The 25,000-nt window shown below is 35.5% G+C and overlaps 1 protein-coding gene across 3 annotated transcripts in view; it reads left to right on the top strand.

Annotated features, from left to right (window-relative positions):
- Positions 1-25,000, top strand: part of LOC145291268 (uncharacterized) — a 121,882-nt gene that overhangs the window by 68,866 nt on the left and 28,016 nt on the right. Inside the window, exon 1 of one of the 3 annotated variants that reach the window (XM_080136881.1) lies at positions 22,833-23,038. The exons of the other annotated variants lie outside the window; for them this stretch is intronic. Coding sequence (XP_079993007.1) covers positions 22,951-23,038 — 88 coding nt within the window. The 5' untranslated portion in view covers positions 22,833-22,950. Of the gene's footprint in view, positions 1-22,832; positions 23,039-25,000 lie in introns of those variants that run through there. 3 annotated transcript variants of the gene reach the window in all.

Raw genomic sequence — 25,000 nt, 5'->3', positions numbered from 1 at the left:
ATCTTAAAAATACGAGGAATAAGTAGATACCATTGTTTTCATGTGGAATTCAGTTTTACGATTTCAGAAATTTGGTCCCAATAGTGTAGAAGTGCCATAAATAGTTCTGTCTAAGAATGTTATTTTATTTTGTGGACATATTATTTAGCAAGTCAATAGAAAATGAGAAATACCAAAATGTTAATGTTTGTCTTATATGAATAAATGCTGAAGTGTTTGTTTGCTATTTGCAACAAAGAAATGCATATTTATGTATGTTTATCTCCATCCCACGCCAGGAAAATGTTACACAAGGTCGGTAAAGTAGGATTTGAAAAACCAGCGTCCTAGAGGAAGAGCACTCGCCTACAAAGAAAATGACTGGAAAGCCTCCGTCGGTATTTCCCGACCGAAGTGTCTCAGACGATTTCTATTCAACTAATGTTTTCTATCTATACAAGACCAAGATCATACTTCGGCCAACAAAGACAACGAGAGTCGGTGTATCAATGGTTATGCCATATTAAGCAACGTTGAGTCTGGTCAGTACCTTTATCTCACAGAAGAGATGTTGCGAGTTTGTCTCTGATGTATCGTTATTTTCATGGAAAGTGTTCGAATGAGCTTCAATCTATGGTCCCCCCTCGCCAAACTTTCACAAGAAACACTCGTCTAGCTGTAAACACTATCAATAATTCCCCCAACTCTTTATCTGTGCCTAAACCTAAACGTAGATTCCATGAACAAAGCTTTTTTCTTAGAACTGCACGCCTGTGGAATTGTCTTCCGTTTTCCTGCTTTCAGGCTGACTACAATATGGTTGTGTTCAAGTCTAACGTAAATAAGTTCTTGATGAGCCGTTCCATATAAGTTATCAACTTTACCAAATTTTCATTACTAATGATTACTATAATCTCCAATTTCTACTGTACACTCTTTAACTCTTATCCTTGAGTGGCCTCTTGGCCTTGATAATGTGGTGATGCCTATGTAAAAAAAAAAAAAAAGTGGGTGACCATTTGATACCCTTGTGGTTCAAGTCTATTCGAAAATTGTATCACTTAACTAAGGCGTGATAATGAGCAGAACGTCTGTTTTTAAGCTGCACCCGCTGTTACATTTTCTTCATCGCTGTCTATTTATTTACTTTATTGATATTTATTTGTTTCCTCACGAGAGCAATAAGTGACAAAAGGTAGTTTTTTTTTTAATGTGGATGGAAATCAGCTCTCTTAAAAGGGGCACCGTGGCAGAAAGCAAAATTAAAAATTGTCTTAGCATAGAAGGGTTTCCCCTACATTGACTAAAGACAAATGAACTTAAGTGGAGCACTAGAACAGATGCTATACTCAGGGATCTCAGCCCTTATTTACTTTGCAGAAGGTTAGATGTAAGGTCAGGTGGAGTTTGGAAAAGCCAATGCACTAGCAGAAGTGCAGTCTGGCTTAAAAAATATTCCCAAGCAGTTCTGTCAGCATTGTCCGATAAGGACGCTTCAGTCATTTAGCAATAAACTACCCTCTTCCCCAAGCAGATGGTAAGACCTGAGGGATGAACTTTCTATGACAGAACAGAACGATATCTCAGCCCGATAGTAATAAAGTTACGATCGAACTGAGTGTCGATGGACATATCCTCGATTGGTACGAACAACGCAGATTGAGACTAAGAGACTGAGTTATTGAAGCTGCAGCAGTTGCTACGTTTTCCGTGGCAGTTCAAGGAAACAAACAAAAGGAAAGAAATTTGATTCAGCTTCCCCCCCCCCAGTTTTCACAAAAGGCATTTATTACCGGTGCTTTCCAACAATGCATAGCATATTGTTTTAAAAAGTCTCTTATTTCGCCATGTAATTAACAAACCTCTGTCATCTCGACACATGCTTAAAAGTCTTTCACGCTACCATGGGGGTTGTTGCGGACCAGGATATGAAATACCCTAACTCGCTACAAGAAAAAATGATGAAACGAATTGAATGAAGAAAACAAAGAACTCAAATGCTGGAATAAAATAAACATGTCGTTTATTTTCTGTTGAGAAATGAAAGTCTTCGGTGTACACGTGTTCGTTCGGCCGTTGACGGCTATGCGCGTGGAAAGGAAAGGGAATGCAATAGAGAAACGCGAAGTGGCAAGCCGTCTGTAGAAAGAAAGGGTTAAGCTCAGTAGAGCATCGCGCACATGTCTGTTTTGATGGACCAAAGTAAAGGGGAGATAGAGTGAGAAAAGTCAATCCAGTTCATGGAGAGAGAAAGCGTATAAAGTGTACTTGCGCTTGCCCCACATTACAGTAGCAGGGAAAGTGACGTTAGAACACGCGGTCGGTTCGTCGACTCAACAGGTCGAACGCTGGTCCGGACGAAAAAAGGGAAGTTAACAGGTTTTATTGACTTTTATACTGGAGTTAGTGTTCTGGGTGCGCATGTCTGGCTTTCACTTTAAAAGAAGTGACGCACAGCTCGGGTGTGTGTGTGTGTGCATGAATGTGAGTGTGTGTATGAGGCTGTGTATATGCGTGCATGTGTGTGTGCGTACATGTGGGTGTGTATATTTGAGGGAAAACATATTCGAACAGGGTTATACGCCCAGTTCATAGTGACATGCCCTTTTTTCTGGTCCTCCTACGTGATGCATTTTTATTTTCCTCTTTTCGTTCCCTCCTCTTCCTCCGTTGTGACGTCACTCCGCACACTGGCTCAGTCATTTGCATATACGTCATGCGGCAGCTGCTGCTGCTACAAGTGCTAGCGACTCTGTTACAATTAATATACTTCGTAGAGATGTGTAATCAAAAATATATATCTTCGCACGTTTAATCTCCGACCTTATTCAAGTACATCTTTTCGAGTTTGGGAACCTTATAGTCGAACTTGGGAACTTTTATGTCCTACCTAGAAAGCTAAACGGTTTACGTCAATATTCTGTATAGATTATAGAGTTCAAAATTGTTCGGATTGCGGTTAATAATGTACGTAGTTTTTTTGGTTTTTTTAATATGTGGGATGTCCGATAATATGACGATTACAAGAGAGAAGAAACACTTTTTTGAAATCGAAGCATGCACTTTAGAGAGAGAGAGAGAGAGAGAGAGAGAGAGAGAGAGAGAGAGAGAGAGAGAGAGAGAGAGAGAGAGAGAGTGTGCGTGTGTGTGTGTATATGTGTGTGTGTGTGTGTGTGTGAGAGAGAGAGAGAAAGAGAGAGAGAGAGAGAGAGAGAGAGAGAGAGAGAGAGCGTTGATATGTTGTTGCAATTAGTTGGTATTGTAGAACTTAACTGTGTTTATATTTTCGTCCGAAACAATTCTTAAAGTTCTCTGACGATATTTGGTGTAAGCAGTTCCTATTTTTTTTTTTCTTAATGCATCTGTCCGTAGCCTTTTCACACGTGCTGGACGTCTACAATAGCAGTTAGAAGCTAGTTGGAGACGCCTTGCCACTCGGATGAAAGCCAATATAAAAAGAGAACGGCATTTTTCAAACACACATGGTTCGTGGGCCGAATTGCTTTTATGATTGTTTTTCACGAACATTGTTCAAAAGGAGGTGACTCTGATGTCTTTAATTGTTTTTATAACATGAACATTTTCGAGGTTTCCACGTTCGAAAAGATGCACGTAAGAAGGTCGGGGCGGGGTTGCTCTTCTGATACGTCCATCTACCGAATGCTTTTTTAAATTCACTATGTGATTTACCGAGTTGTTAGGGTTAGGATTAGGGTTGATAGGCAGATTACATATTGAGAGGTTTAACGACGACAACGATACATTTTCATACTGCGCGCACGCACGCACACACGTATGCACGCACACACGTATGCACGCACACACACGCATGCACGCAAACACACGCATGCACACGCACGCGCGCGCACACACACACACACACACACACACACACACATATATGCTAGAAGAATATCCACCTTAGGACGGGTATACTTCTCCGAACAAAATAGCGTGGCACCACTTTTAATCTCCTTATAAGGAGGTGGCACCACTTTTAATCTCCTTATAAGGAGGTTAAATCGGGCGAAACGTTGTAAATATAAAAATAAACTTAAGACGAGTAATATTTATCCGAATAATCCAAATAATATAAAGATTATTAATAGTTGAGAACAGACCTGCCGGCATTCTCCGGTAGATGCATCTCAGGCGAACGCTCTTGGTAGAATAGGTAATGCTTGAGAGAGAGAGAGAGAGAGAGAGAGAGAGAGAGAGAGAGAGAGAGAGAGAGAGAGAGAGATAAGGCACCTCCTATGACCGAACTAGATCCTATCCCATTCTGAAAAGGCAGTCCCTATGCTGGTATGAAAAACGCTACATCAGCAGGTTGTTCGGGTATTCCGTAACTAAAACAATGTCTGGCTTTTAAATGCATTTGAAATGCATTAATGGCTCGTGGTCAGACAACGTTACAGAATATGGAAAAAATTAAAAGACGGAAAAAGAAAGAAAGAAAAAAAGAGATATGACATTATCGATGCATATCCGCGATCTTCCTCCACATGCAGTAAAGGAACAGGCTGACAGTGGAGATGACAAGAGGGTGAGGGAGAAGGGGCTTGGAGGCGGATTGCGAATAGCGAGTGGCAGTAAATTGCGTGACTCATTTTGAAGGAGAGGCCGTCCAAAGCCGACCAACATCCACTTCTCATCCCTTCTTGCTGCTCCTGACCCATCCGAGAAAGACAGGGGTGAGAGGATTGGCGAGTGCGCTTGCCGACGGCTTGGGTTAGGGTAAAGAGTGACAAATATGCAGAATAATGTTAATGGTTGCAGCTAGCGCACAAGAATCGAGAATCGCGAATCAGGCGGAATAATCAAGGCTGAGAGCGTGGCGTGCATAACTTGACATTTGATTAAAAGAATTTCACCATATTAGCGGGGGTGGGGAGCATTTCATTTTCTATTAGGTTGGTGCAAAAATAATGTCGTTTATATATATATATATATCTATATATATATATATATATATATATAGTTGAACGTCAAAAAACGACATTATTTTTGCACCAACCAACTGACCATAAAACGGTAAATGCATGTATCTCTGTGTGTCTATGTCAAAATATTTAACCGATAAACTAAAAAACTACTGGTCACATAACACTGAAATTAACAGGAAATAGTAACCATATACCAAGGATGGTTTATAACGAGTAAAATCCTTGTTTGGATGGATGAAGAGCGTGTACATACACATATCGGCAAGTTGAAATGCAAAATGTTCATTTTAACTTGCCGACATATTTATGTTACTTTTGCGCATGCGCAAATTGATTCATAGTTTGAAATCGTTTAATTTTAAATCTTTTATCAATACCTCAGACGGCAGGGAATGCTACTGGAGCGTCAAATATTTTAGTTTTGATTCTAGCTGATGGCACCTAAATCATTTTTTAAAATCTTTTGAAATCAGTACTCTATATTAGGTACAATATAATATTCAATCGAGAATTGGCTCTGTAATAATAAATACGAAATCTGCATACATTAAAATATATTTAAGCGTGGTTTACGATTGGGTAAAGCCCCCCCCCCCTGCTCATCCATCCAGCCCAGCCGTTGCCGAGATTTAACTCACTACACGAGTTTGTAGTGTAATTCAAATCTTGTTGGTAGCTGAATACTTGATGCTTCGTCAGGGCTATCAAGAGTATTTTTCATCGTGACGCCATCACCAAATATGGTGCCTATTACGGCTTAAGAGAGTCTCATCTACCCTCGAGAGAAGGGTAGACCGCGCCAGTTTTTCAACCTGGTATTTTACCTCGCGGTACATACAACGCATCGCCTTACCAAATGGCCACCTATCTGTTACTGGCCAGGCTCAACGTTGCTTAAATTCGGTGATCGGTATTTCCTTCAAAAAGCTTCATACATAAGTAGAGCTCAGTAGTAGCGTTAGATCGATGCAAAAGTTTTGCCTGTTTGTAGAAAGACGTATTTTAAAACCATTGTGCTTTATTTTATGCATCCTGTTTTTACTTAAACATATCGCCATGATTAAATTGTAACTTATCCAGTACTTGTGTAGAATTTGAACTAGACGTAATTAAGTGATTACTCGGATTTGCTCGGAACATGACGTCAACCGCCGGCTTTCGTCGAACGTCGCCGATCAAAGCGTAACAACGCTAATCAAGGAAAATACCGAAGACAACATTTAAATATAATAAAATCGCCAGTAAAAAAAAAAAAAAAAAAAAAAAAAACACCGTAACAATTTCGGTTTTATTCTTGCATTAATATTTATTAAGTGAAAAAATAAACAAGTTATATTTTTTCGACTATCTTTTTTTTTTTTGGCCAAACAAAATTAAATAAGAAAATCAAATTTTTGGTCATTTTTTTTTAAACAAAGTTTTTTTTTTTTTAAATCACCTTTTTAATGCGTTTTTTTTTTTTTTTTTTTTTTTTTTTTTTTTTTTTTTTTTTTAGGTATTTTCTTTTTTTTGCATTTTTTCTTTTCTTTTTTCTTTTATAACTAATGCAAAGTAAACTTTTTTGTTATTTTTTTTTCTTTTCATGAACTTTTTTTTTTTCATGTAGAGTGGGGCTGGGCAATCGATGTTTAAAATTAGATTAAATAAATACAGCTGGGATATTCCCTAAGGATCAGTTAGACTTTTTTATGTCGCATCAGACGATGTCAAAGAGAGGTGAGAATAGACAGCGGATGTGGAAAAAACTTCGCCAACCCAATCAGGTAGGTTTCCCATATATGGTTTAAGATGGAGACAAAAGGATCATTACCAAATTTCTAAATCCACATAAACTTGAAAAGATAACTCTCGAGAAGCTCCCGGCTGGTTCCGTTGATTTTTCTTTCAATATTTTCCCCAAAGATCGTCTACTCCTTTAGCGTGCATTAATCAGCGTCTTACGCCAGATTACAGGCAAACCTAATCGCATGACGTCTTGTCCGCAGCAAAGCTGAACGGTCGATTAGTTACGTCTGGTTTTCAATTCTGCAAAAGTACCACTTTTTCTTTCAGATTATTAAGCATCATGCACATTGATTTGCAATATTCTCACCCATGTTGATCACCCCCAACCTTCTTTAGTCAACAGAAAGGGAGTCATCATCCATTATGATAATGGTCGTCCTCACATAGCACTAACGACCAAAGATCTCTTAGTGTTATATAGAGCGCTGCCGGAGGATGCCAAGTAACCTAAACGATTATTATTATGATCGTTGTTGATGTTAAGAAGATAGAATGTTTAGAAAGTATGTATCGGGAATGCTAGCAAGAATGTTAACTTGATAGAATGGAATTATATTCTGGCAATTATGTTTTCACTTGGAAGAGGAATTTAGAGTCAAGAGGCCAGTTGGAATGTGAGAATAATAAGAAATAGATAACGTGAAATTAGAAAGATAGTTTTAGATCTAGACGTGGGGTTTAGTTAGGTGGGAGAAGAGCTGAATATCGGTATTTGTTCAGGCCGGGCCGGGCCGGGCCAGGCCGGGCCAGGCCGGGCCAGGCCGGGCCAGGCCGGGCCGGGCATGGATCCATTAAAATCCATTAAAATTCCCAAATACACGTACCTGCGCATTAGTATCTAAGGAAAGTGCTGCATCTATATTGTCAGAGACATTGCTAATTAGCGTACAGTTCTGATTTGAAAAAGGAATGATATAGAAAATATAACTAATGCAGTGTTGTAAGGCTAATCTAAAGCACATGAAGACCTGATTCTAGACTGTTATCTCCAGTTAAGTGTGGGTATTACAAATGTAAATTAAAACATACATATATGAATAATATATATGGACACTCCCCGTTGATTTCAATGTATGAGGTTCCGCCACAACAACTAAGTTGCTCGGAAATTCACACAGATGATTTGTTTATAGTGGTGAAGGCTTTGTGTAGAACCAACCACATTTTTTGGTATTACTGCTAACCTCCGTCGGTGCAGATGACTGCCACATAACAGAGTATACGGTAGACTGCAGGTTTTTACATCAGAGTTTCCTTCTCCTAGATGCATGTCTTAATGAAGACTGGAGGTGCATCACTCCCAGAAAGCAACCTGGAAATTTCTACGACTCGGCGCGGTACATACAGCACCTAACCTTCCCAAATGGTCACACATCTGGTACTGGTCAGGCTCAACGTTGCTTAACTTTGGTGATCTGGTGAGAACCGGTGTGTCAACGTGATTATGCTGTATACTTCTCCAAACAAAACAGCACTGCACCACTTTTATGCTTCTTCTTATAAGGTTAAATCGGTCAAAACGTTTTAAATATTACAAAATATGATGAGTAATATTTATCCGTATAAACGGATAACCTTACTTTATAGTATATATATATATATATATATATATATATATATATATATATATATATATATATATATATAAGAGCAAATAGTTAATAAAACATGTTAAAAAACACTTTGAAAAAGAGTTACAAACATATTTAATCTGAAAAGGAAACAGTTAATAAGTGGATAGTCCTTAATCCGCGGAGTTTCGAAGAAATACTTTCCTTCTCATCAGAGAAAATGTAATTAGCAAAATGCGGGATCGGATTTTGCATACAAAAGTATTTGATGAAACTACAAGTAAGTCAAAGATCTCACTTGATAACAAAAAGTGAAGCAGAGGGAACAGGGTTAAGAAAAAGGTGACCTCACGCGAATGGATAGTCTGGTGAAAGGTAAATTATCCAATGACGGTAAAGTCCAAAAATATAAATCCAAGAAAGTTAAATGAATTTCCATTCGCACAAGTAAAATCCACGGAAATCACGTAATTGGAAGATGGTCTAAAATAATCCAAAAGGCCGAAATCCATGGAATAATTCACAAATATCTACAAGGAAAAGAGGGGGGGGAATTCCAATAATATTAATAAAAGAAAAATAAGATATGCGTTTGACACGGCTGCAAAGACAAAATGTAATTAAGAAAAACCAGTGAAGAAGAAGAGAAAAACCAGTGAAGAAAAAAGAAATTAAATGGTGATAGAATTAAATATAAAATAGAAAAGCAAATGTCAAAATGACCCAAACAAAATGATCTTAAAAGGCGCGAAAAATATAGGTGCTTGGCCGGTTTTTTATCTGCACTTTCGGTTTTAGTCTTTAAATATTCCTATCTATCTAATATATCAATATACCCACACATTCATATCCTGTATGTATATATACTTATATTTTACTATATGGATTTACTTATATACTTACTTGCAGATACCGGCCATAATTAATTAATTAATTTATTTATTTTTTCCAATTAGTGTCTTTTAACAACTCTTGCTGACATTTTCTTAAGTAATAACCTGTACATTTCAGTTGACCTATATTTTTTCCCTATATTTTTCGCGCCTTTTAAGATCATTTTGTTCGGTTCATTTTGATATTTGTTTTTCTATTTTATATTTAATTCTATATGTATATATGTATATATATATATGTATATATGTATATGTATATATGTATATGTATATATGCATATATATATATATGTATATATGTGTATATATATGTGTATATATGTATATATGTATATATATGTATATATATGCATATGTATATATGCATATATATATGTATATATATATGTGTATATATGTATATATATATATGTATATATATGTATACATAGATATATGTATATATATGCATATATATGTATATATATGTATATATATATGTATGTATATATATATGCCAATTACACACACACACACACATATATATATCTATATCTATATATATATATCTATATATATATATATGTCAATTACATTATGATATCTAAATTCATATTCCTATCCTGTCGAGTGTACATTCCCCATCGTACATAATTAAGTTTCTCCTGGTTAGTTTCACAGCATTTACTTCCAGGTTAGCAATATTGGTGTTCTCTTTAGCATATAGTATAGCTTTAGTGAGTTTTTTATGCATAGTCTTAATGCTGAGGAGTGACCTACTGATATAAGAATAATAAAAATATATATGCAGAGAACTATGTATATAAAAACACCAATCTAAAAAAAAACTTTAGTTAAGGCCTTTTTTCGTCTCCTTATATAATTGAATTCTCTTTTGTAATTATAAACTTTTTAGAAGTCGGATTATGTAGGTGCTAAGTCTCCGATAGGTTAAAGTTAACATGTCGCAGAATGGATCTTATAATCTTAACTTATTTAGTTATAGTTTATCTTTATTTATTCATTTTTTATTTTTTTATATATTAGTAAAAATAGTAACCGTATTATTTTACACTTCATAATTGGTGAAATGGTATTATCCACATGGAGAGCCATGTATTAAATAGCTGTCCTGTTTTTAAATCTCCGAAACAGCTACATGGTAAGCCGCTGAGGATCCCCGTTTTCTATTTACAACATTTTAGTTAAGGTTTTCTCTTTTCATCTTTATAGTTAAATTCTCTTGTAAATTTTAAAACATCTGAGAAATCGGCTTATGCAAGTGAAAAGTCTATTTCAATTTAACAATTTTAGTTAAGGTTTTCTCTTTTCATCTTTATAGTTAAATTCTCTTGTAAATTTTAGAACATCTGAGAAATCGGCTTATGCAAGTACAAAGTCTATTTCAATTTAACAATTTTAGTTAAGGCCTTTTTTCGTCTCCTTATATAATTGAATTCTCTTTTGTAATTATAAACTTTTTAGAAGTCGGATTATGTAGGTGCTAAGTCTCCGATAGGTTAAAGCTTTTCTTCGGGAATTTAAACGGCATCCTTCATTTTTATTTTTACATTTTTTTTTATTCAAAGCTTCTTTAGACTATATATATAAGAATTATTTTAGTTAATAAAAACACGAATAAATAGAAAAAAAATGTTGCCTTTTTTTTCTTAGTTTTCGGGTCAAGATCAAAATGTAGTATCTGTTCTGATGCTGCACTTCATTTTTTTTTCTCGGTTAGTGGAAGAGAAATCCAGCATGCCTGATACATTTTTTATTTTTGTTACTAACCAGAGTGCCCCTGGTCCCGCCCCCCCCCCCACCACATTAAAAATCTACCTTGTGTCTAACTCTGCTCTCGTGGGGAGGCAAGAAAAAAAATCGCGAATAGTTCTTTACAAATATATACACATACACACTTGTACTCGTGGAACATTATATTTCATAAGATATAGGATCCCATAAGGGGACATTATATCAGTGAAAGGAACACTGGTTCCACTCAACACTTAGGTAAGCGTTTCCGCGTAAAAATATCCGAAGACGTTTAATTGTCAATATGACAGAAACAAAAATATAAATGAAATAACAATATTTGTGTGGTACATAATATCTTTCTATTGCTATCGAATTGAAAGCCATCTTTTTTTTTTTTTTTACTTTTTTTCATGGCTACATATTTTAAAAAAAACTTTAACCCTTACTCTAATCTAATCTAGTCTAACCTAACCCTTCTTTAACCCTTCACATGCTTCTTACATTTTTTCATGGCTTTTACATCGTAAACAGCTTCGGCAATTTCCGGAACTAACTCAAGATTCTCTGTCCAAACTCGGCACTGTCTTCGTAAGTACTGAACTTATTTGAATACCCATTCATTACAATTATGTTGCTGATTTTGTCGTTATTTTTACGCATAGGAATTATTTATTCGTTTATTTATTTATTATTTTTGTTTCCGGTCGCGCGTGCGCGATGGCTTTACGTGACTGATAAGAATCGAAAATGGAAACCTAAGAATGAATTGTCGTCTGCCTCTCTCCCCGCGTTTGCAGGCAAATAATTGGTTGTTAAGATAAATGCAATTGTCTGAATAACAAAAAGCTTCTCCGGCTTAGCATTTTTGTTTTTCTGGCAACCGATTTGATTAATTACAAATGTTTCTCTTCCGGTGAGGACGAAAACGAAGAGCATGACGACCGCGCTTCATACAAAGGACGACATCACCGGAAGAGGAAGTTAACTCGTTCACCAGGAAAGAAGGAAAGAATGATATTGATCGGCTCTTCGCTGCATCCACACAAATCCGCATATACAAAGTGAGATAGTTTTTGATAACAAAGTCATTTGTTCTGCTAAGAAGAATAAAAAAAAGTACTCTTTGATTTGTTCTCAAGCAATTCGTAAACATGTTTATGGATTACCAATATCTGATTCGTAAATAATAAAAATCTGATGCAATGCTGCCAGTATTTGAACAATGTTTATTCTAGCAAGAAATGACTAGCCGTATAACACATGGCTACGAAAAGGACACTTGAACAGAAAAATGGATCCCCTCCAGTGACAACCACACAAAAAGCAATCAGAACGAACTATGTAAAAGACAAAAATAGTAAATGTAGTTTCTGTTGACAAAGAGACGAATCGGTAAACCACATCCTGCCTGAAAAAAAAAAAAGGAACAAATTACATCTATTAAGCAACTGGATTTTTTGGACCAAGTAAAGAATAGATACCCTGTAGCAGAAGACGAGGACAGGCGCACATTTCAAGTGACACCAGTGGTTCGACCTTAACATTGGCGTTAGTTGTTTGTAAACACGTCAAATAGCAGACGTGATCAAATGTTCGCGGGCAAGATTTAAAAAAAATATATTTACAGAACTTTTTAATAAAACTAGTACTTGTAGAGGCCAGAAAGGAGTTATCTCCCTTTCGCTCAGACTTTGCATAAGTGGAGTTATCCCCCTTATAAAAGGACAGAGGAATCGCCATTAGTTTTTTACACTCATTCACGGCGACACGCTGTCGGATTGGGAAACCAGCTTGCTTAACGCAAACTTTACAGTACTATTAATAATAATAATTATAATTATAATAAAAATAAATAAATAAATGAATAAAAAGAATGAGCTGTATTAAGTGCAAAATACCAAAAAGCCGAATTTCGGACGCTGATCACTCCTGTCTATAAAAAAAAAACATATTTGTAAAAACTTTTAAATAAAATTATTTAAACAAAACTTTTTAAACAAATACAGAATAACTTGACTTGTTCGGAGGCAATTTTTATGCATAATAAAATCACAAGTATAAACAATCGGGAAGGCTAGTGCAGAGAGTGACCCGCGCTATTTTTTAAATCGTATTTCCAAGTTTAATTAAAGTTTTATGATGTTTTTTTTATTATTATTATTCATTTGTAAGTTTGAAGTATAGAATAGGTACAATACACCCTCCCCTCCCCTCCCCATGTTAAGAATGGCTTTTTAAATAATAACGTTATTATTTACGTCCGGATCATTCTCTGCACTAGTACCCAATCGGGATTTTAAAAATATATTATTTTATTCACACATCTTTTTATAACTTATTTTTATGAAGATGAAGTGTAGTATCACAAGATGCAAATCTTTTTGTAACTTTTATTTTTATTAAAAAAAAAAAAAAAAAAAAAAAAGATTATCACTTGTAACAGCTTTCGTGGGTTCTGAAAACGAAAATAACGTTTAAAATTACGGACGAGTAGTTTTAAAGATATGAAGAAATGTTAGTTAAAATAAAGCGGGGGATCATTGTTTTTTTTTTATAATAATTTAACATTAAATGAGAACCCACTTTATGCCCGCGTTTTTTTTTTTTTAGGTAGGAGCGATTTATGTTTTTCGTTCATTTTTTGGAAAGGTATTCAATTATAGAACTTATATAATCTTTAACAGGTGTTTCTGCAATTTAATTAACCATTTTAACGTAAGTAACACGCCAATATCAACCGAGCAGCGGTTAATGTCGGCGTGTTACTTACGAAAAAAAAAAACAGTTAAATTCAAGAAGAGCTTGGTAAAAACGCCCCCCCCAAAAAAAAAGAAAAGAAAAAAAGAAGAAAAAAAAACAGTTAAATTCAAGAAGAGCTTGGTAAAAACGCCCCCCCCCAAAAAAAAGAAAAGAAAAAAAGAAGAAAAAAAAACAGTTAAATTCAAGAAGAGCTTGGTAAAAACGCCCCCCCCCAAAAAAAAAGAGAAAAGAAAAAAGAAGAAAAAAAACAGTTAAATTCAAGAAGAGCTTGGTAAAAACGCCCCTCCTCAAAAAAAAGAAAAGAAAAAAAGAAAAAAAACAGTTAAATTCAAGAAGAGCTTGGTAAAAGCGCCCCCCCCCCAAAAAAGAGACAAGAAAAAAACAAGGAAAAAAAAAACAGTTAAATTCAAGAAGAGCTTGGTAAAAACGCCCCCCCCCAAAAAAAAGAAAAGAAAAAAAAGAAGAAAAAAACAGGTAAATTCAAGAAGAGCTTGGTAAAAACGCCCCCCCCCAAAAAAAAGAAAAGAAAAAAAAGAAGAAAAAAAAAACAGTTTAATTCAAGAAGAGCTTGGTAAAAACGCCCCCCCCCCAAAAAAAAAGAAAAGAAAAAAAGAAGAAAAAAAACAGTTAAATTCAAGAAGAGCTTGGTAAAAACGCCCCCCCCCCCAAAAAAAAAGAAAAGAAAAAAAAGAAGAAAAAACAGGTAAATTCAAGAAGTGCTTGGTAAAAGCGCCCCCCCCCCCCAAAAAAAAGAAAAGAAAAAAAGAAGAAAAAAAAACCAGGTAAATTTAAGAAGAGCTTGGTAAAAACGCCCCCCCCCAAAAAAAAAGAAAAGAAAAAAAAGAAGAAAAAACAGGTAAATTCAAGAAGAGCTTGGTAAAAACGCCCCCCCCAAAAAAAAAGAGAAAAGAAAAAAAGAAGAAAAAAAAACAGTTAAATTCAAGAAGAGCTTGGTAAAAACGCCCCCCCCCCCAAAAAAAAGAGAAAAGAAAAAAGAAGAAAAAAAAACAGTTAAATTCAAGAAGAGCTTGGTAAAAACGCCCCCCCCCCCAAAAAAAAGAAAAGAAAAAAAAGAAGAGAAAACAGGTAAATTAAAGAAGAGCTTGGTAAAAACGCCCCCCCCCCCAAAAAAAAAAGAAAAGAAAAAAAAGAAGAAAAAAAAACAGGTAAATTCAAGAAGAGCTTGGTAAAAACGCCCCCCCCCCCAAAAAAAAAGAAAAGAAAAAAAAGAAGAAAAAAAAACAGTTAAATTCAAGAAGAGCTTGGTAAAAACGCCCCCCCCAAAAAAAAGAGAAAAGAAAAAAAGAAGAAAAAAAAACAGTTAAATTCAAGAAGAGCTTGGTAAAAACACCCCCCCCCCAAAAAAAAAAAGAGAAAAGAAAAAAAGAAGAAAAAAAAACAGTTAAATTCAAGAAGAGCTTGGTAAAAACGCCCCCCCCCCAAAAAAAAGAAAAGAAAAAAAAAGAAGAAAAAAAAGAACGAAAAACATAAAGCGGCAGCTAAAAAAAGTAGATGCATTTCTTCATTTCTGTGAAACTACTCGTTTTCTGGAATTTAATTTTAAACGTTATTGGTAATTTTTAATGGTTTTCCAAAGGGTAGAAGAAAGCCACCCCCGCCCCCAAAAACGTGGCCATAAAGTGGGTGCTTATTTTACGTTAAATTATTATAGGAAAGTGATCCCCCCACATCTTTTTTTGACACTAACATTTCTTCATATCTTGTAAACTACTCATTTGCCGTAATTTTGAACGTTATTTTCGTTTTCAGCGCCCTCGAAAACCTACAAAAGTAGTATTTAAAGGAGTTAAAAAAATGTTTTGTTTAAATACGTTCGTTTTGATACATTAAAAAATTATGTGTAAATAGAAAAACGTTTTTTTTTATCCTTAAAAGTTTTGTAAATATTTAATATAAAAAGATTTCTTTTAAATCTTAAAAAGCTTTGCAAATATATTAAAAAAACAAAACAAAAAAAAAACATTGCTCGCGAAATTTGACGTATTTAGAAACAGCCCATGTCAAGGTCGAACCACCGGTGTCACTTGAAATGTGCGCCGGTCCTCGTCTTCTGTTACAGGGTATCTATTCTTTACTTGGTCCGATTAATATATTGTAGCAGCAGCAACACTTCGTGGTTTGAGATTGTGTATATCTTAGGTTTGTAAACTTAGTGTTGATTGGTGCTAGCAGCAAACTTCTCTTCTGGTTTTCCCAATCAGATTCCATCTCTCAGGCGAGCCGAGCAGGTGGCAAAGTTCCTATAAAGGTTAAACGCACGGCAACTTCCTCTGTACTTGGGCAGCACGCTATATTGACAAATCTCTTTTCTTATGCTGCTGACAAATACACTTCTTTCTTGGGCGCAACGGAACCCAACGGAGCCTTTGGCCCTGGGTTCAACTAAAAACAGGGGACCCGGACTTTAATATGGTACACACACATAAACACTTTTTCCCTCCTGCAGGACTGCCTAACATTGTACACATGGACTCATTCCCATACTTACCCTCTTCTCTCCTCTTCCACATTCCTACTTTTTTTATGTAAATCGATGAGACAAGGCATTAAGCCACTTGATGTAAGGAGCTAACAAGAACGAAAGCTGATTATTGCAAAGACAGAATATGCCTAATGACCTTAGTTTTGTAAAAGACCAAGGGTGTAAGTAGATGGAAAACAGTGAGCAGGAAGAGAATTCCACAACCTTGCAGTCCTTGGAAAAAAGCTTCTGGAATAGGAAACTTTATTACAATGAGGGATCAAAACAGTGAATTGATGGAGACCGCTAGACCAATGAGTCAAACGAGCTGGAACAAAGGAAGCAGGAAACAGATTAGACAATTCTTAGGAACACATGTCATAACAGTATTTGTAGAAAGACGAGCAACTAACATCACGTCTGTGAGGGAGAGAGGTTACAGTGAAGAAGAAATTATGGAGCCAATCAAATTACAGATATGTTTTCTGCAAATTTACCAAGAACCTTCAAAGAACCTTCAAATGGGACACAGATTCACCAGCTAAAATATGACAACAGAACTCCATATATGGTCAGATTATAGATTTGTAGAAAGAGTAAAGCCACGGGTGTGATAAAGCGTTTATGATATGGAGTCCATGACATGAATTGCGCGGTTAACGCGGTACTAACTGAACGCAACTTGTTTGTGCCAGGGAAGGCAAATGTTACTCAATGAGTGTATTTTAGGTGCGAACCGGTTAACGGACTTATTGCCCCCATACACACCCTGATATAAATAGAAACGTACATGGGGATTTTTTAGTTAATCAGTCAGTAGAGAGTCCGACAAACACAGTTATCGGATGGAGCAACGAGAAGCTGTTATGTATAGAAGACGAATCAATAGATAAATCCCCCCCCCTTTTAAGGATAGGTAGAGAACAGGGGCGCGCTATTCGACCGTGAAACTAATAAAGTTCTGATTGTCCAGAAAATGAGTCTTGCGTTGTTTTTATGAGCTTTTTGTTCTAGGCGAGTCGACACGGCTAAGAGATGTGACGGAAATATGAAAAGGTACGTTTCTGCTTTTATTTTATAAATCCGCTCCCCCCCCCAAAAAAAAAAGGCCTGAAGTTCTGTAAATATGAACATTGACTCAAAATAAGCAGACACCATCCTATCCTTCATCCCACCTTCCGCCATATACTTAACGTTTAGAACAATAGAGAGAACCGATTTTACGAGAAGCAGAAATTGCAATGGATTTAATATATGGACTCCAAGAAAGATTTGATGAGAAAGAAAGACCAAGAAGTTTTAGAGCCATCCACAGGAATCTCAGGAAGAAAAACAATAGTTGAGTCTTAACAGGATTAAACGAGACAAGCCATTTCTTACCCCGATCCATAATAGAATCTAAATCAACTTCTAGATCAACTGCACATTTCAACTGATCTGAGAAAGTTGGGCGAGAAGCAAAACCAGAATGAAGGGTGGTGTCAATTATTCGAAATATTCTTAACAAATCATTTTAGGGAAATTTGTATAAGTGACTTTGTGCAAATTACCCACTATTATTTGAGGAGAGGTTATATATAAATACTAAAAAAGAACCTTGGACGAGCAGAGTTAAAAAAAAAATACTGCAAGGACGAGAGAGCTCAAAAGAATTTACTGAAAGGAATGAAAACACTTCTTCTCACATCTGTTACCTAATTTTCTCCAACAAAACAAGAACATTCTCCAGAACAACCGTTTTGGAAACTACTAACTTCAAACTGACATAAGCATTACTCTGTATTGTATTTGTAATTATAATTGAATATAATTTGTTTTTGAATGCAATAATTTGCTGGTTTTTTATTGCCTTCGTCCAAAAAATGGAAGATTGTTCTGCTACAAAAGATTGTTCTTTTCTATAAACAAAAAAGTGTTAGAAACAACACAAGAAAATTTAACACAGTATAGATGTTACTACTAACAGAGAAAATCAATAAAGCTGTTATAAATCTTAAAATGGACGTTCATCGTCATTTATTTCTACAACATTTTTAAAAGACTAGCGGGATGGAGCCCGACTTTGCCTGGGCGTAAAATACGCTTAAATATGATATTTTAATTTGTCCAGATTTCGTGTATATTATTATAGAGTCGTGATTTCAAAAGTTAAAAAAAAAAAACTATTCAGATGCCATCAGCTTAACTCGAAACCGAAAGAGTAGCATTCAAAGCTGGTGACGTTACCACTGCACCAACGTGACACGTATATGAACTGATTAAAAATAAAAAATAAACTAAGATAAACACGAAATGTTTAACGATATATTTTTTTTAATTTTGACCCATTTTTGACCCCTTAAAAACAATTTTAACGATTACAATTAAAAACCTACAATTAAAACAATTAAAAACAATTTTAATTGGCTAAAACCCAATAAAAGAACTGTCCGTAAAAAATCCAATCAATTGAAGGCCCTTAGCGCCGCTATGCGACTTTTAGTTTCGGATGAAAGAGTTTGAAAATATGGAAACAGACAGACAGACATATAGCCATTTATATATTAGATTTTGCCAAATCAGATTGAAATGAACAATAGCATGCACAAATTTAAGTTTGAATAATAGTAAGCACAATGAATCAAGAGGAAATTGTTGGGTGTAATCAGACGAAATTTTAACAGTATTTCATCTGTTTACGAGCACGCCACCCGGTGTTTCTCGGTCGTAAACTACGTTTAAATAATTATAATTTAAATAAATTAATTTATGCAGATTTCAAATATATTATCAAAAAACGAATTCTGTATTAATTATTATATTGGACTAAATATATAGTAGTGATTTAAATTTTTTTTTTTTTAATGAGTTTGTTGTCATCAGCTAGAATCGAAACTAAAACATTTAGCTATCCAGCGGTATTCGTTACCATCTAAGCTAAGCTCATATGCATATCAAAACTCAAAACAATAACATAGTTAAGCGTATAGATAATAAATAATTATAATTTAAATAAATTAATTTATGCAGATTTCAAATATATTATCAAAAAGCGAATTCTGTATTAATTCGACCCTGTCGGTGGGGCATTAGAATACGCCGACTGCCCCCTGCAGAGGGTAAAAGTCCCTCAATGGGGGTCCTGGATATGACCTTAAACTATATCCAGTGGTGAGTCCCCAGCTTGTGGGCTTTGGGGAGAGTGGAGCCACCCTTTAATTACCATTGCTCCCAGGTCCACTCTGACCCGGAGTGGTAGTACCTGTTAGGGTCCCAACTATGGTTTAAATAGAAACCGACGTGAAAGCAACAAATATATTCTATTTAAAGAAATTTTTCTTCAAAATCTTTGGATTCGGCATTAAATAACCCGAAAAGGGTTGATATGCCGTAAAACAAAAACAACCAACCAACCAACTGTATTAATTATTATATTGGACTAAATATATAGTAGTGATTAAAATTTTTTTTTTTTTTAATATGAGTTTGTTGTCATCAGCAAGAATCGAAACTAAAACATCTAGCTATCCAGCGGTATTCGTTACCATCTAAGCTAAGCTCATATGCATATCAAAACTCAAAACAATAACATAGTTAAACGTATAGATATGTATTTGTGTGTACGGAGAAGACACACGTTTTATCGACTTACGCATGTCAAGTTACAATGTCTTTCAACTTTAACCTCTTGCAACTATTTTTACCGGTGAAAAACCAGATCGAATTTGTTCCACCGGTCCGAATCCCCTGTAGTTTCAAGACTGTAGACCAAAAATCGACATTTGGTAGAGACAGACAGATATATATATATATATATATATATATATATATATATATATATATATATATATGTATATATGCTAAGAGGGTGACTCTACATTGCCCGGGATTGAATGATGATCAACGAATGTTTCACACTCACATATCTTTATTGTCATCGAAATCGGTAAAATCGGCATATTTCAATGAAATTGATTGATTGATTGATCTATTTGGGGACCCATCACGGTGCACCTGGAGGAAGCTTCACATGCCTCTCGCAGTAACTTAGTTCACAATATATTGTAGCCTACATTGTTTTATTGGTTGGTTGGTTGGTTTTGTTTTACGGCATATCAACCCTTTTCGGGTTATTTAATGCCGAATCCAAAGATTTTGAAGAAAATTTTTTTTTAATAGAATATATTTGTTGCTTTCACGTCGGTTTCTATTTAACCCATAGTTGGGACCCTAACAGGTACTACCGCTCCGGGTCAGAGTGGACCTGGGAACAATGGTAATTAAAGGGTGGCTCCACATTTCCCAAAGCCCACAAGCTGGGGCCTCACCACTAGATATAGTTTAAGGTCATATCCAGGACCCCCATTGAGGGACTTTTACCCTCTGCAGGGGGGCAGTCGGCGTATTCTAATGCCCCACCGACAGGGCCTACATTGTATTATTATTATTATTATTATTATTATTGTTATTATTATTAATACTATTAATAATATTTTACATATAATGGCTTCACTTAAAGTTTAAAATGCAAAAGTCAAGTATCATGCTTCAATTGTGCTCTAAAGAGAAACATTCATTTCGAACGCGCCTGTCATACCAAAGAATTTTATATGCCTGACCTTATTGTTTGTGCAGTGATAATGTATAAAAGGAAAAAGGAAATTATCATTGTGAATTGTGCTTGAAACAGAAACATTCATTTTGAATGCGCCTCTGTCATATCAAAGAAGAACCTACTACTGATGTTATATGTCGAGCCTTTCGGTTTTTGTAGTAATAGAACTTCTCAAATGCACTTGTGGTGTTAGGCTGTGTAAGGTGTTAACTTTGATCAAAATCGCCTGTTTCTTCTTTTATTGGATAATTTGGATTATCAATATTTATTAAAGACATTCCGATATAAATTGCAAGTGCTATACTGAACTCCAATCTATGGCCCCATCTTGCTAAACTTTCACAAAAAAACACTCGACTAGCTACAACCACTATGTATGATTTTTTCCCACTCACTATCTGTACTTAAATCTAAACGCAGATTTCATGAACAAAAGCTTCTTTCTCAGAACTGCCTACCTTTGGAACACTGTTCCGCTGGTCTGCTTCCTGGTTGAATACAAGAGCCTTCAAATCCAATGTAAACAATTTCCTGTTGAGCCATCCCCATAAATAATCGAATTCTACCCAATTTACAACATTATTTATTACTAAACTACTACCGTACATTCATTAACCCGTATCCTCGAGTGGCCTTTGGGTCTTGATAAGTGGTGACTCCCAAGTAAAAAAACAAAAAACAACAACAACAACAAAAAAAAACACTGCTAGACACATAAAGTACCTTCGTGTGAAATTTCATAAAAATCGACCGAGCCTTTTTCTAAGTCCAGTTCAGTTTCGGTATAAATCGAATCATGTTCCTTTTTTTTTTCTTTTAAATGCAATTTCTAAAGTTTTCTTTCCCTCTTTTTAAAAGCTCTCATTCATTATCGACAATCTGACAGTTCTTGCCCGCTTTCGCCTACTAGCAGAAAATAATAAGATAAAACTATTGTCATAGGCAATACAAAAACCCAAATTAACCGAAACGAAATTGTTCCAGAAAGTTTAAAAGAGACCAAATTATTTGGTAAATTTATCATGCCAAAGCACATATATCGATCGGGCTAGGAGGACCACTTTTGGATAGTCCTAGGAAGACCACTTTTCCAGGATTTACCATCCCCTTTTAAAAGATTATATTCATCCCAAACAAGGTACCGTCACTGAGACATTAAGAGTTAGTGTGAATTAAAGATCAAATCCATAGATGCGTCCTAAGTGGGGAGTTGTACAGCAAGATGCTTGTTAACATTACATTTAAATTTCTCTATGTTGGTATAGTCGAGAGAAGTAGGGGAAATTCCTAAGGCAACCAGTTTAAGGAAATAAGATATTAAAGTAGAAATCCTTCCGACATCTCTGATCTCTACAATGAAGAGGTGCGATTTTGCTGTTTGGCGGGTTGGTCGGAGGTGTTTACGTTGACGAGAGGGACAAAAGTGCAGCAAGTTCGTCGGTGCACATTCCGTTGAAGTACTTGTAAAACACGCTCAGGAATGCGACATTGCAGCGATGTGACAACGACTGGAGGTTGATAGACAGTTTGGGACCAATTAAGTTAGAGACTTTTTTGGACCCTGTTCAAGAAGGAGAAAGTAATAGTTGGTTAGCCAGCCCGGATGTGACAACAATACTCCACGCATGCGCGGATGGTGGCTACATAGATAAAGATATAGGATACTGGTAGACGAGATCCATTTTCTAGCCCTTTAGAGGAAGTCTACCTTCTTTGCTAAATTCATCGTAAAACAGACTAGCTACACCAAGCTACATAACATTTGGGCTGAGTTATGGTTGTGTTCAGTCTGAGAAGGTCCATTTTGTCAAGCTTTATCTTCTCCTAGAGAAAGGGTTATATTATTACTAATCGCCTGAGGTGCTCCTACTGGGAACTGTAGACGGTGCTGTTGGGGCAATTTTTGTAGATAAGAGATGCGCTTATTTCAATTCGCCTGCTTTTTTTCTAACCTTCGCCCGACCTTATGGTCTAACTTCCTGAAAATATAGTGAACTACGCACACGTAAAGCTAAGAATTTGCGAGGGAAGCGAACTTTGCTGTCGTCTCTGAGTGTGTGCGTCTGATACGACAAGCGGTGCGGAAACGACGAAGAGGAAGAAGTTATTAAAAAAATAGCCGCTCAAAAGAAACTGCTCATTCAGAGACGGTTCCCGCCGTACAGTCGTTTACCGTTTAGGATACGGACGAGAGAAAAAAAAAATGACAGGAAAAGGGATCGCTCGCGGAAAGCATTACTCTTATGTCGGTTCTACAAGTTTGATTGCACAGGCAATTTTACAAGCAACCCGTAAGTAAATAATGATTCCTTTTTTTTAATAACTCTGTCTTTATACAAATACTTGGCGGCTTTCTTGACTTCTCTCTATCGCTTCACAAATATATATATATATATATATATATATATATATATATATATATATATATATATATATATATATATATATATATATATGACAGTAATCTACAAACATGTATTTCATGGGTCTACCGATCGTCAGTGTCTGCTCTAGGATTCGAACCCCAAACCATATGTACTATGGTCTTCAATAATAAGGTCAGTCTAAGTTCTAGCACACGAGATTCGAATCCTCAAGCCACACTGACGATCGGAAGAACCATGAAACACGTGTTCGTAGATTACTGTTTTATAACTGAAATAATAAATAAATAATATTTGTTTATTTGTTTACGTCCAAAAAATATGGTCGATCTTAAAAAGAAAACTGTTTTTCTAGATCTCCAAGGTTGGAGACGCTAATAACACACACACACATATATATATATATACTCCTATAAATTTGGGTTTTTATGTATTGTTATTCGTATTAAAAAAAAAATTTTCTGTTTATTTATAACGAAAATACAACTTTGTTCTGTTTGGGTCGTGAAATTGCATTCATCTCCAAAGGATCTAACTAATTTGCATATTCTTTTAAACATTCATTTTAATTAATTCCCTATTAGTTTTTTTTTTCGCTTTTCTTATGGGATGATCATTTTTACTTAGCAGTTACGTGTCATTATATTCATGCAGATATTCTACATGATTTATACTTGCGTAATATTTGCGTAAAAAGGTTCTAGTAAACACAACCCTCTTTCTATATATATTTATTTATGTAGGTGTATATATATTTGTTTGAAAAAATTTGCCTACCAAACTGCTCTGTAAGTTTTTGGTCTACAGACATGAAACTTAATATATAGGGTATTCGAACCCATACAAAACTTTATATTTGGATTTTAGCCGGGGTAAATCGGTGCAAAAATGTGAAAATTTAAAAAATTGGGTTTTGCCGAGTGAAGGTCGAATGACGGTATTACGAATATGCATGCGTAACATAATAGCTATTCGTTCATGTTTTAATTTTTAGCCTTGCAGCAAACATGTTTTCATAGCTCAGTCATTAACAATAAAGGAAAAAGTAAACCGTAACCTAAACGTTTTGGTTTCAATTCTCAGTTATGGCGCACGAATCATTTTTTTAAAAAACTTTTTAAATCATTATTATATAGTGGATCCAATATATATATATATATATATATATATATATATATATATATATATATATATATATATATATATATATATATTCATCGTTCGTTTGCCTTACGTTAGTTTTTTTTCTCCCCGCTTAAGTGTTAACGTTATTTTCTTTTTTTACTTCGCTTATAGAAAACAAACCTACGTCGTCGTAGTCGTCGTCGTCGTCGTCGTCGTCGTAACACTCGACGACTTCCGGGCGCGCACCTGTCAATTTCGTTCTTACTTAAATAAATTCAAACATCTTTCAGTAACTCATTCTGGCTGACCGATTTTATTTTCAAACTTCGCCTCAGGGCTTCGGGTTCGACCCTACCACCCCAGGTTCTTTTTTATTTAACACCACACACACCTACAAACACAAGGTATCCTCGCTAGTCTATAAATATAAAAGCGAAAATGTATGTATGTGTGTATGTGTGTTCGCTTTTTCTGTATGTCTACAAACGGCTTTTTTTTTTTCAGAGAAGCGGTCGGTCGCCTAACAACTTTTGAAAACTTTTTTATATCACATGTAAATCGTAATATCTCAGAGTTAACAACGGAGCTCGCCTGTCTATGTTATTTGCTCGACTTCGGGAAGATAAATATTCAATATTTGCCGCTGGCCGCATGTGGGTTAGTCTTTTCCCTATAACATCTTGTGAAAATAAAAATTAAAAAAGCGTTCCCGCAGTAAATGAAATACTAACCGGCAGTCAAACT

This window comes from Euprymna scolopes, chromosome 12, assembly GCF_053919585.1.
Source record: "Euprymna scolopes isolate OS-2025 chromosome 12, ASM5391958v1, whole genome shotgun sequence".
Classification (NCBI taxonomy): domain Eukaryota; kingdom Metazoa; phylum Mollusca; class Cephalopoda; order Sepiida; family Sepiolidae; genus Euprymna; species Euprymna scolopes.
This window is presented reverse-complemented; position numbering and strand designations above follow the sequence as displayed.